We start from the raw sequence: 17,693 nt of genomic DNA, 5'->3' as shown, positions 1-17,693 counted from the left end.
CATGAGGTTGCAGTAGTCAAGGCGAGAGATGATGAGGGCATGGACTAGGGTTTTTGCAGATTCTTGGGTGAGGAATGAACGGATGCGTGAAATATTTTTGAGTTGAAGTCGGCAGGAAGTGGAAAGGGTTTGGATATGTGGTTTGAAGGAGAGATCAGCGTCAAGGATTACTCCGAGGCAGCGAGCTTGTGGGACTGGGGAGAGTGGGCAGTCATTTACTGTAATTGATAGGTTCGTAGGGGGGGTCACGTGAGATGGGGGAAAGATGATGAATTCTGTTTTGTCCATGTTGAGTTTCAGATATCTAGTGGAGAAGAAGGATGAAATAGTGGACAGACATTGAGGGATTCTGGTTAGTAGGGAGGTGATATCTGGTCCAGAGATGTAGATCTGTGTGTCATCAGCATAAAGATGATACTGAAAGCCATGAGATTCTATGAGCTGTCCCAGGCCAAAGGTGTAAATAGAGAACAGCAGGGGCCCAAGGACTGAACCTTGTGGGACTCCGACAGATAGGGGGCGAGGTGAGGAGGTGGTGTGTGAGTGGGAGACGCTGAATGTCCGGTCTGTTAGGTATGATGAGATCCAGGAGAGGGCCAAGTCTGTGATGCCGAGGGATGAGAGGGTCTGTAATAATAGGGAATGGTCCACTGTGTCAAAGGCAGCCGACAGGTCCAGGAGGAGGAGGACAGAGTAGTGTCGCTTGCTCTTGGCAGTTAAGAGGTCATTGGTGACCTTAGTAAGGGCAGTTTCAGTAGAGTGGTGTGACCGGAAGCCAGATTGTAAGCGGTCGAAGAGGGAGCAAGAAGAGAGATGGGAGGACAGTTCAAGGTAGACGTGTTGTTCCAGTAGCTTGGAGGCGTATGGGAGAAGTGATATAGGGCGATAGCTAGATACAGAGGATGGGTCAAGAGAGGGCTTTTTGAGGATAGGTGTGATGGAGGCATGTTTAAAGCTTGAGGGGAAAACACCAGTTGTTAGTGATAGGTTGAAGAGATGGGTTAGGGTTGGGATGAAGACTGTGGTGAGGTTTGGGATGAAGTGGGATGGGATCGGGTCGAGTGCACAGGTGGTGAGATGTGTGCATAGCGTGTAATACCTAAATCCGCCAGGTGGAGGCGGCGTATCCACCTGCACGCTTTATTATTTAAATTCGCCCCACTGGAGGCGGTGTATCCAGGGTCACGTATGTTATGGGTTCGCCTTGCGACATCATCTGCATCCTGACACACGTGATCATGACAATAAGAAGCTATATGGGGCACATGCTGTTTATCAGAGGTTATGTGGGGCACATGCTGTATATAATAGGCTATATTGGGCTCATGCTGTCTATCAGAAGCTATGTAGGGCATATGCTATATATCAGAGGTTATATACAGGACCATATTGTATAGAGAAGGCTATGTGGGGGCTCATACTGTATATAGGAGGCTATGTGGGGGCTCATACTGTATATACAAAACTATGTGGGGCTCATACGGTATGGTCACCGCCATATAATGTGGGACGTTTTGAAACGCTGTGCCTGTTCCAAATTGATTTGTAAATTTCAAATACGTGCATGGAAGAGCCACTCTAATACATTAAGAATCAAAGCAGATATCTCTTTATTCCATACCTTGGTTGGGGTTTTATAGCTTATCAATATTCATGCATTGTAACAATATAACTGGCTCATCTTATCTCTAACTATGTGCTGGCATTAGCATACATACTTCTAATTGGCTAAGTTAACACTATTGACACTCAACTCGTGGTATAGGGGTCGTACTAGACTCTAATATTTTGTTTCGCTCACTTTCACTTTTACACAAAGACATTCCAAAGCCCCCCCTTATCTGATAATGGACTCCCATCTTGAAGGGAGAGAAATACATGCACAAAGAAACTAAAATGAAGTCAGGATAGATAAAGTATAAATCCTGCTCTCACAGTGGCATGTCATCATACTTATTTCTGCTCAAAATTAAGTGATGCAATTAATTTTAACATAAAATAAATTGAATTAATATCTTCATATTAATATTGAGCAGAATTAATTTCAGCCTATTGGTTTGGCCCTGCACATCGGTCATGGTCTCTTACGTAGCCCCTTGGGAAAATTAATTACCCATGCCTGGTTCAAATTCAGCAAAACCCGACAATATTGGCTGGATGAGCTGCCCCCCTTATGTTCATAGTGGGCTTCTGACACTCACACAACAAATGATGTTGGGGGAGAGAAGGATCGGACTGTTTGGACTCAAAGACCCAGTACTTCTGTTTTGGCAAAAGACACACTTTTCTGGCAGTGAGTTTTTGCCTCTCTTTTCCCCTTTGAAAACCACCTGTACACTTGGCTGAGTTTTTATACTCATGGGTGAGTCAGGAGGAATAACTATCCAGTAAACAGTTAAGATTTCAGTGCCTTAAAGGGAACCTGTCCACTCCATACACTTAACTATATAGTGAAATAGGGTAATCTGCAGGTAAATAGTATTTAAGTCATAACTTACAAAAATGTCCAAAGCCACAGAGCTACATATGACAGATGAATACTATACGTGTATTCACTAAAAATAATATATTAACCTGTAGGAATAACAATCGTTATCCAAAATTTACATTTTTATTTCTTATATTAATGACAAAAAAAAATTAAAACCAATGAAAAAGGTGGAAAAGTTCATACTGTTGTAAATTCCAGTGAGGGAATACAGTAAGTGCTTATCATACAAGATCTAAAAAGAAAATGAATTTATCTCAGTCTACAAGGTTTAGCAACAAATAACAGTGATATCTTATGGAAAAAATAATTTGTGGTGAATATTAGAAAAATTAATTAGACTCAAATATTATAAAATATAACTTCATGATAACAGTACAAACTTATTACCCTCACCCACAAAGCACTCCTTGGCTCAGCACCACCCTACACCTCCTCGCTTGTTTCAGTATACCACCCTCCATTCTGCTGATGACCTGAGGTTAGCATCCTCAATAATCAAAGCCTACCACTCCCGTCTCCAAGACTATACACGTGCTGCACCAATTCTTTGGAATGCACTTCCCAGGTCAATATGATTAGTCCCCAATCCCTACAGTTTTAAGCGTGCCCTGAAAATGCATTTATTCAGACTGGCCTATTGCCTCAACACATTAACCTAATCTATCCCTGTGTGGCACAGTCAAAAGTTTTACCATAACCAGGTTCTCCGCATCATGTTCCCACATGCTTTACGCATCCATTAGCCCTCTGTGTTTGTACTGTTACACACTTAACATTATGGCTGGTCCATACAATCAGGGCAATTGTTGCCACCCACCTTTCGTGTCTCCCCTTTTTTCCCTCATAGATTGTAAGGTTGCGAGCAGGGCCCTCATTCCTCTTGGTATTTGTTATGATCTATGTGATTATTGTTATGCTGTAATGTCTATTGTCTGTACAAGTCCCCTCTGAAATGTAAAGTGCTGCGGAATATGTCGGCGCTATAGAAATAAAATGTATTATTATTATAACATTAAAAGATCAATTCACCATACACAAATATCTGGGGGGAAAAAGCATAAAAGTGTGAAAATGTATATAATCAACAGGTAGATAACACTACTTAAGTAGTAAGTAATACTGTACATGAGAAAAAAAACACAAACTATGAGCGCTGTGCATGAGTAGGTAATATATTGTAATAAATAGATAACTTATCAAGTAATATTATACTGATTATTATAATATAATTACATAGAAAGCCACAAGTTATAAGTGCCGAGTGCATAGTTAATCAATCAGACAACATAATACCTAAACAGATTCATAGGATAAAGTGCAAACCACAGACATAAATAATAATCTTATCTCATTACATAAACCGTATAGATTCTCAAACAGGAGCACTGAAAAGTCAGAAATCCTTATTAAAAAGAAACATATTTATCTAAGCCACTACTCCTCCTCACATGTATGCACCTGATCAGCGTTTCACCATTTCTTCATCAAGGGGCAGATTCTGCTCCATTAAGCCAGCCAAACAGGATTTAAATGCTTTCTTAGCATTCCTGGAAGTGATGGGTTCTCTTGACACTGTGTGCACACGTTGCGGATTCTGCTGCGGAATTTTCCGCACGGATTTGACAAAATGCGCAGGTAAATCCGCAGGGCAAAAGACCTGAGGTTTATCTGCGGATTTATTGCGGATTTGCCTGCGGTTTTCCCCTGTGGATTTTTATAATGGAGCAGGTGTCAAACCGCTGCGGATTCCGCAGTAAGAATTGACCTGCTGCAGATTTAAATCCGCAGCAAATCTTAGTGGAAAATTGCGCATCGTGGGCACTGCGTTTTTTGATTTACATAGACTAAAAGGGTACTGTACAACGCAGCAGAAACTGCTGCGGATTCACAGGGCCAAATCCACTGCGGATCCGCAGCAGAATCCGCAACGTGTGCACACACCCTTAAGATGCAATATGTACAGTGCTTGCCATAGTGCCCCCATTTTGTTTTCTTCACTTGAAACCAGCGCAATAGCAGGAATTATTGAGAACTATATTTGAATCCATTGCCCTGTGAAATAACTATAGGGAATGCAGAGGAATCAGCAGCAGATGCAGCTTTTCTTTGAGAGTCCATAGACCCGCGTTAATACACATCATGCTAATCAGAGTGATTAATGTAATATAATCAGCCTATACAAATGAATACCTCATTTGTATTGTGGGTATACATGTATACTAGGAAGTGTGATATAAACAAATGCAATGGGGAAAATAAGTATTTGATACACTGTCGGACGATTTTGCAAATTTTCCCACCTACGAAAAATGGAGAGGTCTGTATGAAATAAGTATTTGATCACCTACCAACCAGCATGAATTCTGGCTCACAGACCTGTTAGTTTTTTTTAAGAAGCCCTACTACTCTGAACTCATTACCTGTACTAACCGCACCTATTTGAATTCATTACCTGTATAAAAGACACCTATCCACACACTCAATCAATCACACTGCAACCTCTCCACCATGGCCAAGAACAAAGAGCTGTCTAAGAACACCAGGGACAAAATTGTTGACCTGCACAAGGCTGGGATAGGCTATAGGACAATAGGCAAGCAGCACAGTGAGACAGCATCAACTGTTGGCACAATTATTAGAAAATGGAAGAAACACAAGATGACTGTCAATCTTCCTCGGTCTGGGGCTCCATGCAAGATCTCGCCTCGTGGGGTAAGAATGATTCTAAGAAAGGTCAGGAATCAGCCCAGAACTGCATGGGAGTACTTGTTCAATAACCTTAACAGAGCTGGGACCATAGCCTCAAACATTGCCATTAGTAACACACTACACCATCATGGATTAAAATCCTGCAGGGCACGCAAGGTCCCCCTGCTCATGCCAGAACATGTCCAATCCATTTAAAGTTCGTCAATGACCATCTGGATGATCCAGAGAAGGCATGGAAGAAGGTCATGTGGACAGGTAAGACTAAGAACTTTTTGGTATCAACTCCACTCACCGTGTGTTAAAGGAAGATGAAGGATGAGTACAACCCCAAGAACACTGTCCCAACCATGGAGCATGGTGGGGAAATACCATCCTTTGGGGGTGCTTTTCTGCAAAAGGGACAGGATGACTGCACAGTATTGAAGGGAGGATGGATGGGGTCACGTATCACAAGATTTTGGCCAACAACCTCCTTCCCACAGCAAGAAGATGGGTCGTGGCTGTCTGTTCCAGCATGACAATGACCCGAAACACACAGCCTGGGCAGTTAAGGCTCCGTAAAAACACTTCAAGGTCTTGGAGTGGCCTAGCCAGTCTCCAGACCTGAACCCAATAGAAAATCTTTGGTGTTAACTGAAACTCCCTGTTCCCAGCAATAGCCCGAAGCCTGAAAGATCTGGACATCTGTATGAAGGAGTGGGCCAAAATCTCTGCTGCAGTGTTAGCAAAACTTGGTCAAGAACTACAGAAAACATATGGAATAAAATGCAAGTTAATTATTTAAAAATCATACAATGTGATTTTCTAGATTCTGTCTCTCACAGTTGACATGTACCTACAGTAAAAATTACAGAACGTTACAAAACGTGCAACTGCCATGTGTCTGTATCTGGCTTAGTCTGATTGACTGAGGCTAATATACACGTTGCCACCAGTTGGAATCTCACCAGAAACAAATTTAATAAGTGACATATCTCTTTTTTAAGCAGCTATAAAATCCATAAATGACAGTGAGTATTTCTTATTGCAATAAATAGGAAAAATACGTGCCGAAATCCATATGGAACAAAACTACTTATTGTGTCACATACAAGTTGCTTTTTTTAACCTATAGCTAAAATAAAGACAGGTGTAAACATGACAGTCAGACTTTTTTTTATTATACAGATGTAATCACCATATCAATAGCAGCCTCCTTGACATGACATTTACAGTCTCAATGTTGGAGAAGGCCGTATTTCATAGCATTAGGCAGTAGGGAACATTTTACCAGAATTAGATATTTCAATGGTGATTTACAAGTCGCTAATTTAAAAAGCACAGCAATTTTTTTGCTTTGCATTTTCAATCTTTTCAAAGTAAATCGCATTTTTGTATAATGTCATTCCCATAAATCTTCAATTGATATTACCAACATAATGATTAAAGACTTTAATTTGATCAAAATAAAAATCCAAACAGTAGTTCCTTTAAGGGATTTAGCTAAAGAGGGTGCAGAAATATAGACCACACCTGCACCGTCCCAAAAACTTCTGTGACACATTGGAAGATGGCAGTTTTATTAATGGCTTATGGTGGGAGAGTTCATAATTATAGGAAATCTATATGTGCAGTAAATTAGACAATATATTAGTAGTTTTCTTATTGAAATGTAAAGGTTTTCCAGGTTCAGGAGGTGGTTGAAATAGTTAAGACCCACCAGAAACCCATAAAAAAGACCACAACACTAACTAAGTGCTGCAGTTCTTGACAATTTGACCAAGCAACAATGTCCTGGCCAGCCACTGTGCAGGCTTCTCCTGAACGGAGCACTGCTATAGCGTGCCGCACCGTGAGTAGAAGGGTACGCCACTATACTGGAGATAAGCCAAAGGGACATTCCCACCAATAATAATGTTATAGTACCTCCTGCAAATACGCAATAAAATGATCCTAAGTAAGCAATAGTGAATTTATTGATAGTTTAATAATATTCTTCTTTTCTCTTTGACAGTATGCAGGACTGGAGTCTGGGTTTGCTTGCTTCTGCGGCAATAATGCAGATTACAGAAAACATGGAGAGACGCCGAGCACAGATTGCAGCAGTGTCTGTTTTGGAGACCATTCACAGCCATGCGGAGGGGACGGGCGCATCAACCTGTTTGACTGTAAGTGTCCAAACGGTGCAGCAAGCGCCTGAACCTTAGTTGGAACAGTCATTCTACGCTGACAGACTCCCTTCAATAAATTTAGTGTGCATTTATTGAAACCAAAAACCTAATATACATAATAAAAATTAATAAAACAGGTTGGCAGCAGCTTAATAAATCTAAAATAATCGCAACGTTCTGCAGAATATTTTGTCGCTTTATAACTGAAGATTATTATAGAGATCAATGGATGCCATTTATAAATCCAAATTTGAATCGGTTTCTATACATTTGCCCTCTTCTTTATCAGTCATTGATGGACAATTGAGGATAGGCTTATGCACATTCAATCTAGGTGTTTGTATGAAAACCATTTATGTGGAAGGTAAACAACATAAATATCTATCACAATAATTTGCAATTGTCATAAAAAGAAGAGACAATTTTAATAATTTGCCTTTCAATTACAAGAGCAGATGACAGAAGTTACCAATATACTAAACACAATGTAAAGAAAAATTAATGCTATGGTTTAGGAGTGCAAAAGGTGGACTGAAGGCTCCATTGCTTGGGACTATATGCAATTATCATTCCAAACATGGTGTTTTGGCGACCACTTCTTAAAACATCTACCTGCCTAGTACACTGCCCCTGTGATATTGTTTTTTAATTGGGGTTGTTCTCATAATTTACATAAGTAGAGGTTCAAGGCAAAGTGGCCATCTTATTCGTTCTTGCAATTGATCCTCTTGCCATGCTCCTTAGGGCAGACCCTAAGCCGGATGGATGTAGCATTAGTATAGCACAAGCTAAATCTCTTTGCAAACAATATTCTCCCCCATTTATCCTAACCCCTTATGTCCTTGCCCATCCTATAACAGTTTGTCACATTTTTCCTCCATCTCAAGCCTTACAATTAATCCAGATAAATTCAAAGCTCTCAAGATTTATATTTATGAAAAAAACTGCCCCACTTGAAACATAACTATTTCTTTAAATGACCACTTTCCATCTGAGTTACTTAGGAATTACAGTCATATGCCAACCTGTATTGTGCAATTTACCACCAACTATCTGTTCTTTCATGGCCTTGATGAACATGCGGAAGACCCTGATGATATTCTGGCTTGGTCATATCTATGCAATGAAAATTACACAGTTATGAAAACTGTAATAATTACTTAGGGTCTTCCAGTGTCCATCCCTATATCCTTCACAACCTACAGACAAAAGTTGCTTCTTTTACTAGGAGTTTTTCTCAACCCACAATAGTCAGGCATACTTAATATACACAGAGACTTAAGGGTGGACTTGGAGTGCAAGTTCTACTGAAATATTACCAACCAGCTACAAATGCCCAACTGGCCCTTTTCTACCCAACCAATGTAGCTCCTCTCTTGGTTCTGCACAAATCTGAAATATAGATCCTATCTCAATAGACTTATTGATGTAGCTAACCCAACACAAGCTTAGCTGGGGGTTCAGCTCGGGGTTGGGTCTGAAACACCTGAGTGTGCTTCTAACCAGTTATCCCTGATTACAACTACAGTGGCGCTGATTAATAGAAGATGTAGGCGAATCTCAGCAGATGACCGGGCTGTTACTGAAAATAAATTACTATACGAAAACCAACACCGATATTACTGCCATATGGTGACTGTATATAGTTGTAGAACATGTAAGAGATTACAGTACAGTTATAGATGGTGACTTACAGCTGACATTCTTTGTGATGGAGTCATTCACTTTTCCCATCTTTTCCAGCTACCCAGACCAACATGACAACTCTTACAGCCACAACTCATCTACAGAGTTTACAACAAAGACACATTTAACTCACATTTCTAGCACATTCTCAATCTATTTCCAACCTGCACAACTTCTCAACCCAATGTTCAGCAGCTGCTGCAGTATGTGTCTCTATTGCTGGACCACTTATTAGGCACAATAACAGTGCTCCTTTTAGTGCCCCACATAGTAATGCCCACCACTGCGCCACACACAAAGTAAAATGCCTATTTTGTGCTCTCTACATGGTAAAATTACTCACTAGAAAATATTAATGCCCTGTGCAAGGGCCCTAACAGTGTCCATTTTTTGCCCCTAAAAGGTAATAATGCCCGATCCTCACCTTTGACAGCCACAATACCCTAAGTGCCCCAATAACAATAATGCTTCTTAAGTGCCCACTTAACATTTAATAGTATCCCAAGTTCTCCCATGTACAGCTCCCCTATACACACTATGATGGGCCCACACCTCCCTTATACACAGTATTTGCCCACAACTTCCCTAAACAAGGGTAAAGCCCTCAGATTTACTCCATACACAGTATGGTAGGCCCACAGCTCCCTTATACACTGTGTGATTGTACCACAACTCCCCTATACATAGTATAATGTTCCAACTTCTCCCCCAAAACAAGATATACTGATCCCCACAGTATTCCTCACACTGTATGATGGCCTCCACACTATATAATGGCCCCCATAGTAGAACCCGCACTGTATAATGGCCCTGAGGGCCTCACAGTAGTCCCAACACTTTGAGGGCCCTTACATTGTAAGAGAGACCTTCACAGTAGCCACAAAACTGTATAACCGCTCCTAATTATGCAAGCTTATATCTGGTAACCAGCTTTTTCAATCTCTGCTCTGAATCAACTCATGTGTGTCTCCACTCCATTCAATGTCAGCAAGCAGTTAATCCTGAATGCTACATACCATATGTGTTTTCAACTATGCAAGCTTATATCTGGTATATAGTTATTTCAACTTACTCTGCTTGTCCCCTTATGTTGTGAGGTCATGAAACTTTTCAAAGTGTGTTATGATCCATGTAGTGCTGGACATTTGTTTATCTGACCACAACATTTTATTGGGTCCTGCTGTCTCAATTTAGTTTGATTGATTAACGAGAAGAGAGAGAGCAAAAAAAAAAATGGAGATCTAAGCCTTAGCCTCCTATATATTCAGTCATAGCTTGGGGAAGGCATTTATGCAGGGGGCATTTATGCACATTTAATCGAAGTACCGTATATACTCGTGTATAAGCCGAGATTTTCAGCCCATTTTTTTGGGCTTAAAGTCCCCCTCTCGGCTTATACACAAGTCATATACCTGGGGGTCAGTGGGGGAGGGGAGGCGGGGGTGTCACAGATCATACTCACCCATCCTGGCACTCTCTGCAGCCCCCTCGCTTCTCCACTGTCTCCCTTCCTGCCTTCAGCGGTCACGTGGTACCGCTCATTAAACTCATGAATATGCGCATATTCATGAGTGGTAATGAGCGGTATCATGTGACCGCTGAAGGCAGGAAGGGAGACAGTGGAGAAGCGAGGCTGCAGAGATGTTCCAGGATGGGTGAGTATAGCGATATTCACCTGTCCTCGTTCCCACACTGCTCACCGCCGTCTGCTGCTTCCTGTGTCCGTGATGTTTAGCCAGCAAGGGGCACGGTGATGTGGTTAGTGCGCGTTGCCCCTCTGCTGGCTGAACAGTCACTGACAGAGGACGCGCAGACAGTGGTGGGCAGCGATGGACCCCGGACAGGTGAATATCACAGGTGTCGTGGTCCTGAGCAGGAGAGGTGAGTATGGCATTTTTTTTTTGCAGTAGCAGCATATGGGGCATAATATATGGGGCAGCATATGGGGGCATAATCTATAGAGCAGCATATGGGGGCATATTCCATGGAGCAGCATATGGGGGCATATTCTATGGGGCAGCTTATGGGGGCATATTCTATGGGGCAGCATATGGTGGCATATTCTATGGGGCAGCATATGGGGGCATATTCTATGGGGCAGCATATGAGGGCATATTCTATGGGGCAGCATATGGGGGCATAGTCTATGGAGCAGCATATGGGGTCATAATCTATGGAGGAGCATATGGGGGCATATTCCATGGAGCAGCATATGGGGGCATATTCCATGGAGCAGCATATGGTGGCATATTCTATGGAGCAGCATATGGGGGCATAATCTATGGGGCAGCATATGGGGGCATATTCTATGGAGCAGCATATGGGGGCAGCATATGGGGGCATAATCTATGGAGCAGCATATGGGAGCATATTCCATGGAGCAGCATATGGGGCATATTCTATGGGGCAGCATATGGGGGCATAATCTATGGGGCAGCACATGGGGGCATATTCTTTGGAGCAGCATATGGGGGCAGCATATGGGGGCATAATCTATGGAGCAGCATATGGGGGCATATTCCATGGAGCAGCTTATGGGGGCATATTCTACGGGGCAGCATATGTGGGCATATTCTACGGGGCAGCATATGGGGGCATATTCTATGGGGCAGCATATGGGGGTATAGTCTATGGGGCAGCATATGGGGGCATAGTCTATGGAGCAGCATATGGGGGCATATTCTATGAGGCATTTTATGGGGGCATAATCTATGGAGCATCTTATGGGGGCATAATCTATGGTTCATCTTATGGGGGCATTATCTATGGAGCATCTTATGGAGCCATAACCTTTATGGAGCATTATATGGGGCATATTATTCTATGGAGCATCTTATGGGGCCATTATTAACTTGTGTGCAGCATTTTATGGGGTGTATTTTGTATGGAGCCTTATACGGGGCTCCTGATTCAATATGGATATTCAAAAATATTTAACCTACTCATGTCTCAAATAATTTTACTTTTATTGGTATCTATTTCTATTTTTGAAATTTACCAGTAGCTGCTGCATTTTCCACCCTAGGCTTATACACGAGGCAATAATTTTTCCCAGTTTTTTGTGGCAAAATTAGGGGGGGTCGACTTGTACACGGGTCGGCTTATGCACAAGTATATACGGTACATTTAATCAAAGTATGAGGCAGTTATAACATGGCACTTAGACAGGGCAGGAGACAGGTAAGACATTTAAAGACATCTAATACCTGTACATTTGGACTACAACAAATATATACCATATGCATTTGTGCAATTTATATCCTGGCAGCTGCATTCACACACATCCACCGCCCTGGCATTAACTCTACACTCCATCCATATCGGCCCCTCACTCCTTTCCTCTCCTATGTATAGCACTCATGCTCTTTTCACATTGCTAAATTGCACAGATCCATTCAGTCCCACCATCAGAGACGCTCTCACAAATCACTTAACCATCTGCTCACTCTTTCTATCCTCCTCCTAGTCGCAGGAGACATTGCTCCCAACCCTGTTCCCCCATGTTATAGAAAGTCAAACCCCCCAACTGCTACACTCAGAAACCCCTCTAATCTTATTAATATTCCCTGCATGCCATCTGTCTCTCTTAATTGTGCCCTTTGGAATTCTCGCTCAGTGTGTAACAAACTCTCCTTCATTCATGACTTCTTCCTTTCTAATTCTCTTAACCTTCCGGCTCTTACTGAAGCCTGGATCCAGCAGTCAGACACTACCGCTGCTGCTGCTCTTTCATATGGTGGACTACACTTCTCTCATACCCCAAGATCAGACAATAGAGCAGGTGGAGGCATTGGTCTGCTCCTATCACCAAAATGTACCTTTCAGGTTATCCCTCAAGTACCCTCACTTGTCTTCCCTTCTTTTGAGGTCCATGCCGTCAGACTCTACACCCCTTTCTCCATGCGTGTGGCGTAGGTATATCGTCCTCCCGGCCCCTCCCATCAGTTCCTGGATCATTTTGCCACTTGGCTTCCACATTTTCTCTCCTGTGACATCACTACTCTCATCATGGGCGATTTCAAGATCCCCATTGCTCTTCCCCTCTCCCCATCTGCTTCTCACCTTTTATCTCTAACCTCCTCGTTTGGCCTTTCGCAGCTTACTAATTCTCCAACGCATGAAGATGGAAACTCCCTCGACTTCTTTCGGCTTTGTGCAGTGGATGATTTTGCAAACTCCGCACTCCCGCTCTCTGACCACAACCTTCTTTCATTCTCTATCAAGAACTACCAGGCTGCTCAGGTCACCCCCACTGTCCATACTTATAGAAACATACAGGCCATTAACACCCAGAAACTTATGAAGAACTTGCAGTCTTCATTGGCCCCTATCTCCTCCCTCTCATGTCCTGATTCTGCATTGAAGCATTACAATGAAACACTTCAAAGTGCCCTGGATGAATTTGCACCTCCTATACATAGAATACCACAACACAGACGGTGACAACCCTGGCACACCCTGCAAACACGTTTCCTGCAGCGGTGCTCCAGGTGCGCCAAACGTCTGTGGAGAAAATCCAATCTACATGAAGATTTCATCCATTATGAGTTTATGCTTCGAACATACAACACTGCCCTTCACCTCTCAAAACAAACCTATTTCAAAACCCTCATCACCTCACTGTCCAATAACCCTAATCTTCTCTTTGACACTTTTCATTCACTACTCAACCCAAGAGTACAGGCCCCAACCACGGAGCTTCGAGCTGACGATCTGGCCAATTACTTCAAAGAAATAATTGAGACACAGAAACAGAACACAGTATGACAAACGTGCATAAATACTCTGCTGTGAAACATATGTAACTGTAAGTAGCAAGTGTTAGTAAAAGATGTTAACAAAACCAGGGTATTTTGTTGATACTTTTTTTGCAAAAAAATGTACGCTAAGCCACTCCGCCGCGTCAAGGCATACCCTTCTCGGAGCAGTCCTATCTAATATATTTAAAAACCTGAACATGTGAATAATACCTTCATGAGCAGGGTTCAGAAAGGTGCTGCCCGGTATGGGCTCGCTGGGCAAAATGGCTTTTTATGCATGTCCCAAAAGAGAGAGGCGGGGATCTCCCAAAGCTTGCATAAGCAAGAAATCAATGGATTCAAAACACATGAAACATGCACAAAAACTGAACGGGTCAATAAGACCCTGTTCACACCACCCAAGAACTAAGACACAGAAACAGAACACAGTATGACAAACGTGCATAAATACTCTGCTGTGAAACATATGTAACTGTAAGTAGCAAGTGCTAGTAAAAGATGTTAACAAAACCAGGGTATTTTGTTGATCCCCGCCTCTCTCTTTTGGGACATGCATAAAAAGCCATTTTGCCCAGCGAGCCCATACCGGGCAGCACCTTTCTGAACCCTGCTCATGAAGGTATTATTCACATGTTCAGGTTTTTTTCAAATATATTAGATAGGACTGCTCCGAGAAGGGTATGCCTTGATGCGGCGGAGTGGCTTAGCGTACATTTTTTTGCAAAAAAACGTATCAACAAAATACCCTGGTTTTGTTAACATCTTTTACTAGCACTTGCTACTTACAGTTACATATGTTTCACAGCAGAGTATTTATGCACGTTTGTCATACTGTGTTCTGTTTCTGTGTCTTAGTTCTTGGGTGGTGTGAACAGGGTCTTATTGACCCGTTCAGTTTTTGTGCATGTTTCATGTGTTTTGAAAGAAATAATTGACCAGATCCGACAGGAAATTATCTCCCAATCACCTCATACCATGCATTTTCCTTCCTCCCCCATGGCATCTAGCTCACTCTCTGATTTTGAACCAGTCACAGAAAAAGAAGTAAGGAGGCTCCTTGCATCTTCTCGCCCAACCACTTGCACCAGTGACCCATTTCCGTCACATCTACACCAGTCCCTTTCCCCTGCTGTCACCCCTCACCTAACTAAAATACTTAACCTCTCTCTCTCTTCTAGTATCTTTCCCTCCTCATTTAAGCATGCCATCATACATCCACTACTTAAAAAAACATCCCTCGACCAAAACTGGGCCACTAACTATAGACCTGTCTCTAATCTTCCCTTCGGCTCTAAACTCCTGGAACTCCTGGTCCACTCCCATCTTATCCGCTATCTCTTTGATAACTCTCTTCTCGACCCTCTCCAATCCGGTTTCTGTTCTTTACACTCTACTGAAACTGCCCTCACTAAAGTCTCTAATGATCTACTAACAGCTAAATCAAATGGTCATTACTCCATGCTAATTCTCTTGGATCTCTCTGCAGCATTTGACACTGTGGATCATCAGCTCCTCCTCATATGCTCCGTTCCATTGGCCTCAAGAACACCGTTCTCTCCTGGTTCTCCTATCTCTCTGACCACTCCTTTACTGTATCTTTTGCTGGTTCCTCCTCCTCTCATCTTCCCCTTACTGTTGGGGTTCCTCAAGGATCAGTCCTAGGCCCACTCCTCTTCTCTTTGTACACTGCCCCTATTGGACAAACAATCAGTAGATTTGGTTTCCAGTACCATCTCTATGCTGAGACACCCAATTATATGCTTCTTCTCCTGACATCACACCTGCCTTTCTAGAAAACACCAGCGATTGTCTAAATGCTGTGTCTAACATCATGTCCTCATTATATCTGAAACTGAACCTGTCAAAGACTGAACTCCTTGTGTTTCCTCCTGCTACTAATGTACCTATACCTGACATTGCCATTTCCATGTGTGGTTCCACTATTACTCCCCAGCAACATGCCCGCTGTCTTGGGGTCATACTTGACTCCGAGCTTTCCTTTGCCCCCCACATACGATCACTGGCTCACTCTTGTTATCTGCACCTCAAAAACATTTCTAGAATTCGACCTTTTCTTACTTTTGACTCCGCAAAAACTCTTACTGTTTCTCTTATTCATTCTCGTCTCGACTATTGTAACTCTCTTCTAATCGGTCTCCCTCTTACCAAACTTTCCCCCCTCCAATCTATCTTGAATGCTGCAGCCAGGATCATATTCCTCACCAATCGTTACACCGATGCCTCTACCTTGTGGCAGTCATTACACTGGCTACCCATCCACTCCAGAATCCAGTACAAACTTATTACCCTCACCCACAAAGCTCTCCATGGCTCAGCACCACCCTACATCTTCTCCCTTTTTTCTGTATACCACCCTACCCGCGCCCTCCGTTCTGCTGATGACCTGAGGTTAGCATCCTCAATAATCAGAACCTCCCACTCCCGTCTCCAAGACTATACCCGTGCTGCGCCAATTCTTTGGAATGCACTTCCCAGGTCAATACGATTAGTCCCCAATCCCCACAATTTTAAGCGTGCCCTGAAAACGCATTCAGACTGGCCTATTGCCTCAATGCATTAACCTAATCTATCCCTGTGTGGCACAGCCAAAAGATTTACCATAACCAGGTTGCCCGCATCATGTTCCCACATGCTTTATGCATCCATTAGCCCTCTGTGTCTGTACTGTTACACACTTAAATTTATGGCTGGTCCATACAATCAGGGCAATTGTTACCACCCACCTTTCGTGTCTACCTTTTTCCTCATAGATTGTAAGCTTGAGAGCAGGGCCCTCATTCCTCTTGGTATCTGTTATGATCTATGTGATTATTGTTATGCTGTAATGTCTATTGTCTGTACAAGTCCCCTCTGAAATGTAAAGTGCTGCGGAATATGTTGGCGCTATAGAAGTAAAATTTATTATTATTATTATATGGCCTCCCACACTGTATAATGGCCATCACAGTAGTCCCCACACTATATGAGGGTCCCCATCCTTTGATACCCTCACAGACAAACAAGTTTTGATTAAAATAAAAAACAACATTCACTCACCTAATCCAGGATCCTGATGAGTCCACCGGCAAAGCGCAGGCAAACCAACACCTTGATTTCATTGCGCCAGCGCGCGCACAGGACAGCCAGTGCATAACGCTGCAGCTCTGTAATCCGCAGTCTTAAAGAGACCCTCACCAGAATGGAGACCAGTAGTGCAGGGAGATCATGTCTCCCTGCTCTACTGCAGGGCTTAACTGTGTCGGGGCTCAGGGCAACTACTCTCTCAGCACCCCTCGCCCCTCCGGTTGCTATGCTGCTGATTCTAGGCCATCTTTTATTAGCTGCATTATCCCCTGCTCTCTATCTGTTTGGGACCCTGTAATGTATTCTAGCGATCTTCTATGCCCCCCATGTACCTCTCACTCACATACGAACTAGGCCTTATTTCTATCTCCTCATTTCAGTGGTGGCGCTAGGATGGAATTATATCACATGATGTTCCCTAACTATTTTGGTGATGTCTGAGATTTGTAAAATGCTGCATACAAGCAGCAGTAGCAGTAAAAAGATGAAATCGTACTCGTCCTCTGTTTCAATTATGTGTCTCTGCTGATACCCACTGATATGCTGTTTCAGCTACAGGTATCACCGCCTATATATTCCCACATGACGTCAGCAGCCAATCACTAGCCTCAGAGGTCTCAATGATTGGTTGCAGGTGTCATATATGACATATGGACTGAAGCCAATGTAAACAGTATACCAGTGGGAACTAGTGCTTGAGTGCAGCATTTTACATATCTCAGGCCGGTTTCACATTAGCGCTTTTTAAGCGCACGCACGGCCGGGGGTAGCTCCGCCCCCGAGCCGGCTCTCTGTCCGGCGTGCCCTCCCCTT

The 17,693-nt window shown here is 42.9% G+C and overlaps 1 protein-coding gene across 1 annotated transcript in view; it reads left to right on the top strand.

Moving 5' to 3' along the window:
* The window catches only part of KREMEN1 (kringle containing transmembrane protein 1), a 254,774-nt gene that overhangs the window by 194,865 nt on the left and 42,216 nt on the right, over nt 1-17,693 (top strand). The window contains exon 5 of the mRNA XM_073558918.1: nt 7,194-7,347. Within this exon, the coding sequence (XP_073415019.1) occupies nt 7,194-7,347 (154 nt within the window). The remainder of the gene's footprint in view (nt 1-7,193; nt 7,348-17,693) is intronic.

This window comes from Dendrobates tinctorius, unplaced genomic scaffold, assembly GCF_039654945.1.
Source record: "Dendrobates tinctorius isolate UK_male_01 unplaced genomic scaffold, ASM3965494v1 ptg000003l, whole genome shotgun sequence".
Lineage (NCBI taxonomy): Eukaryota > Metazoa > Chordata > Amphibia > Anura > Dendrobatidae > Dendrobates > Dendrobates tinctorius.
The sequence above is the reverse complement of the archived record's forward strand: the minus strand, read 5'-3'. Positions and strand labels throughout refer to the sequence as shown.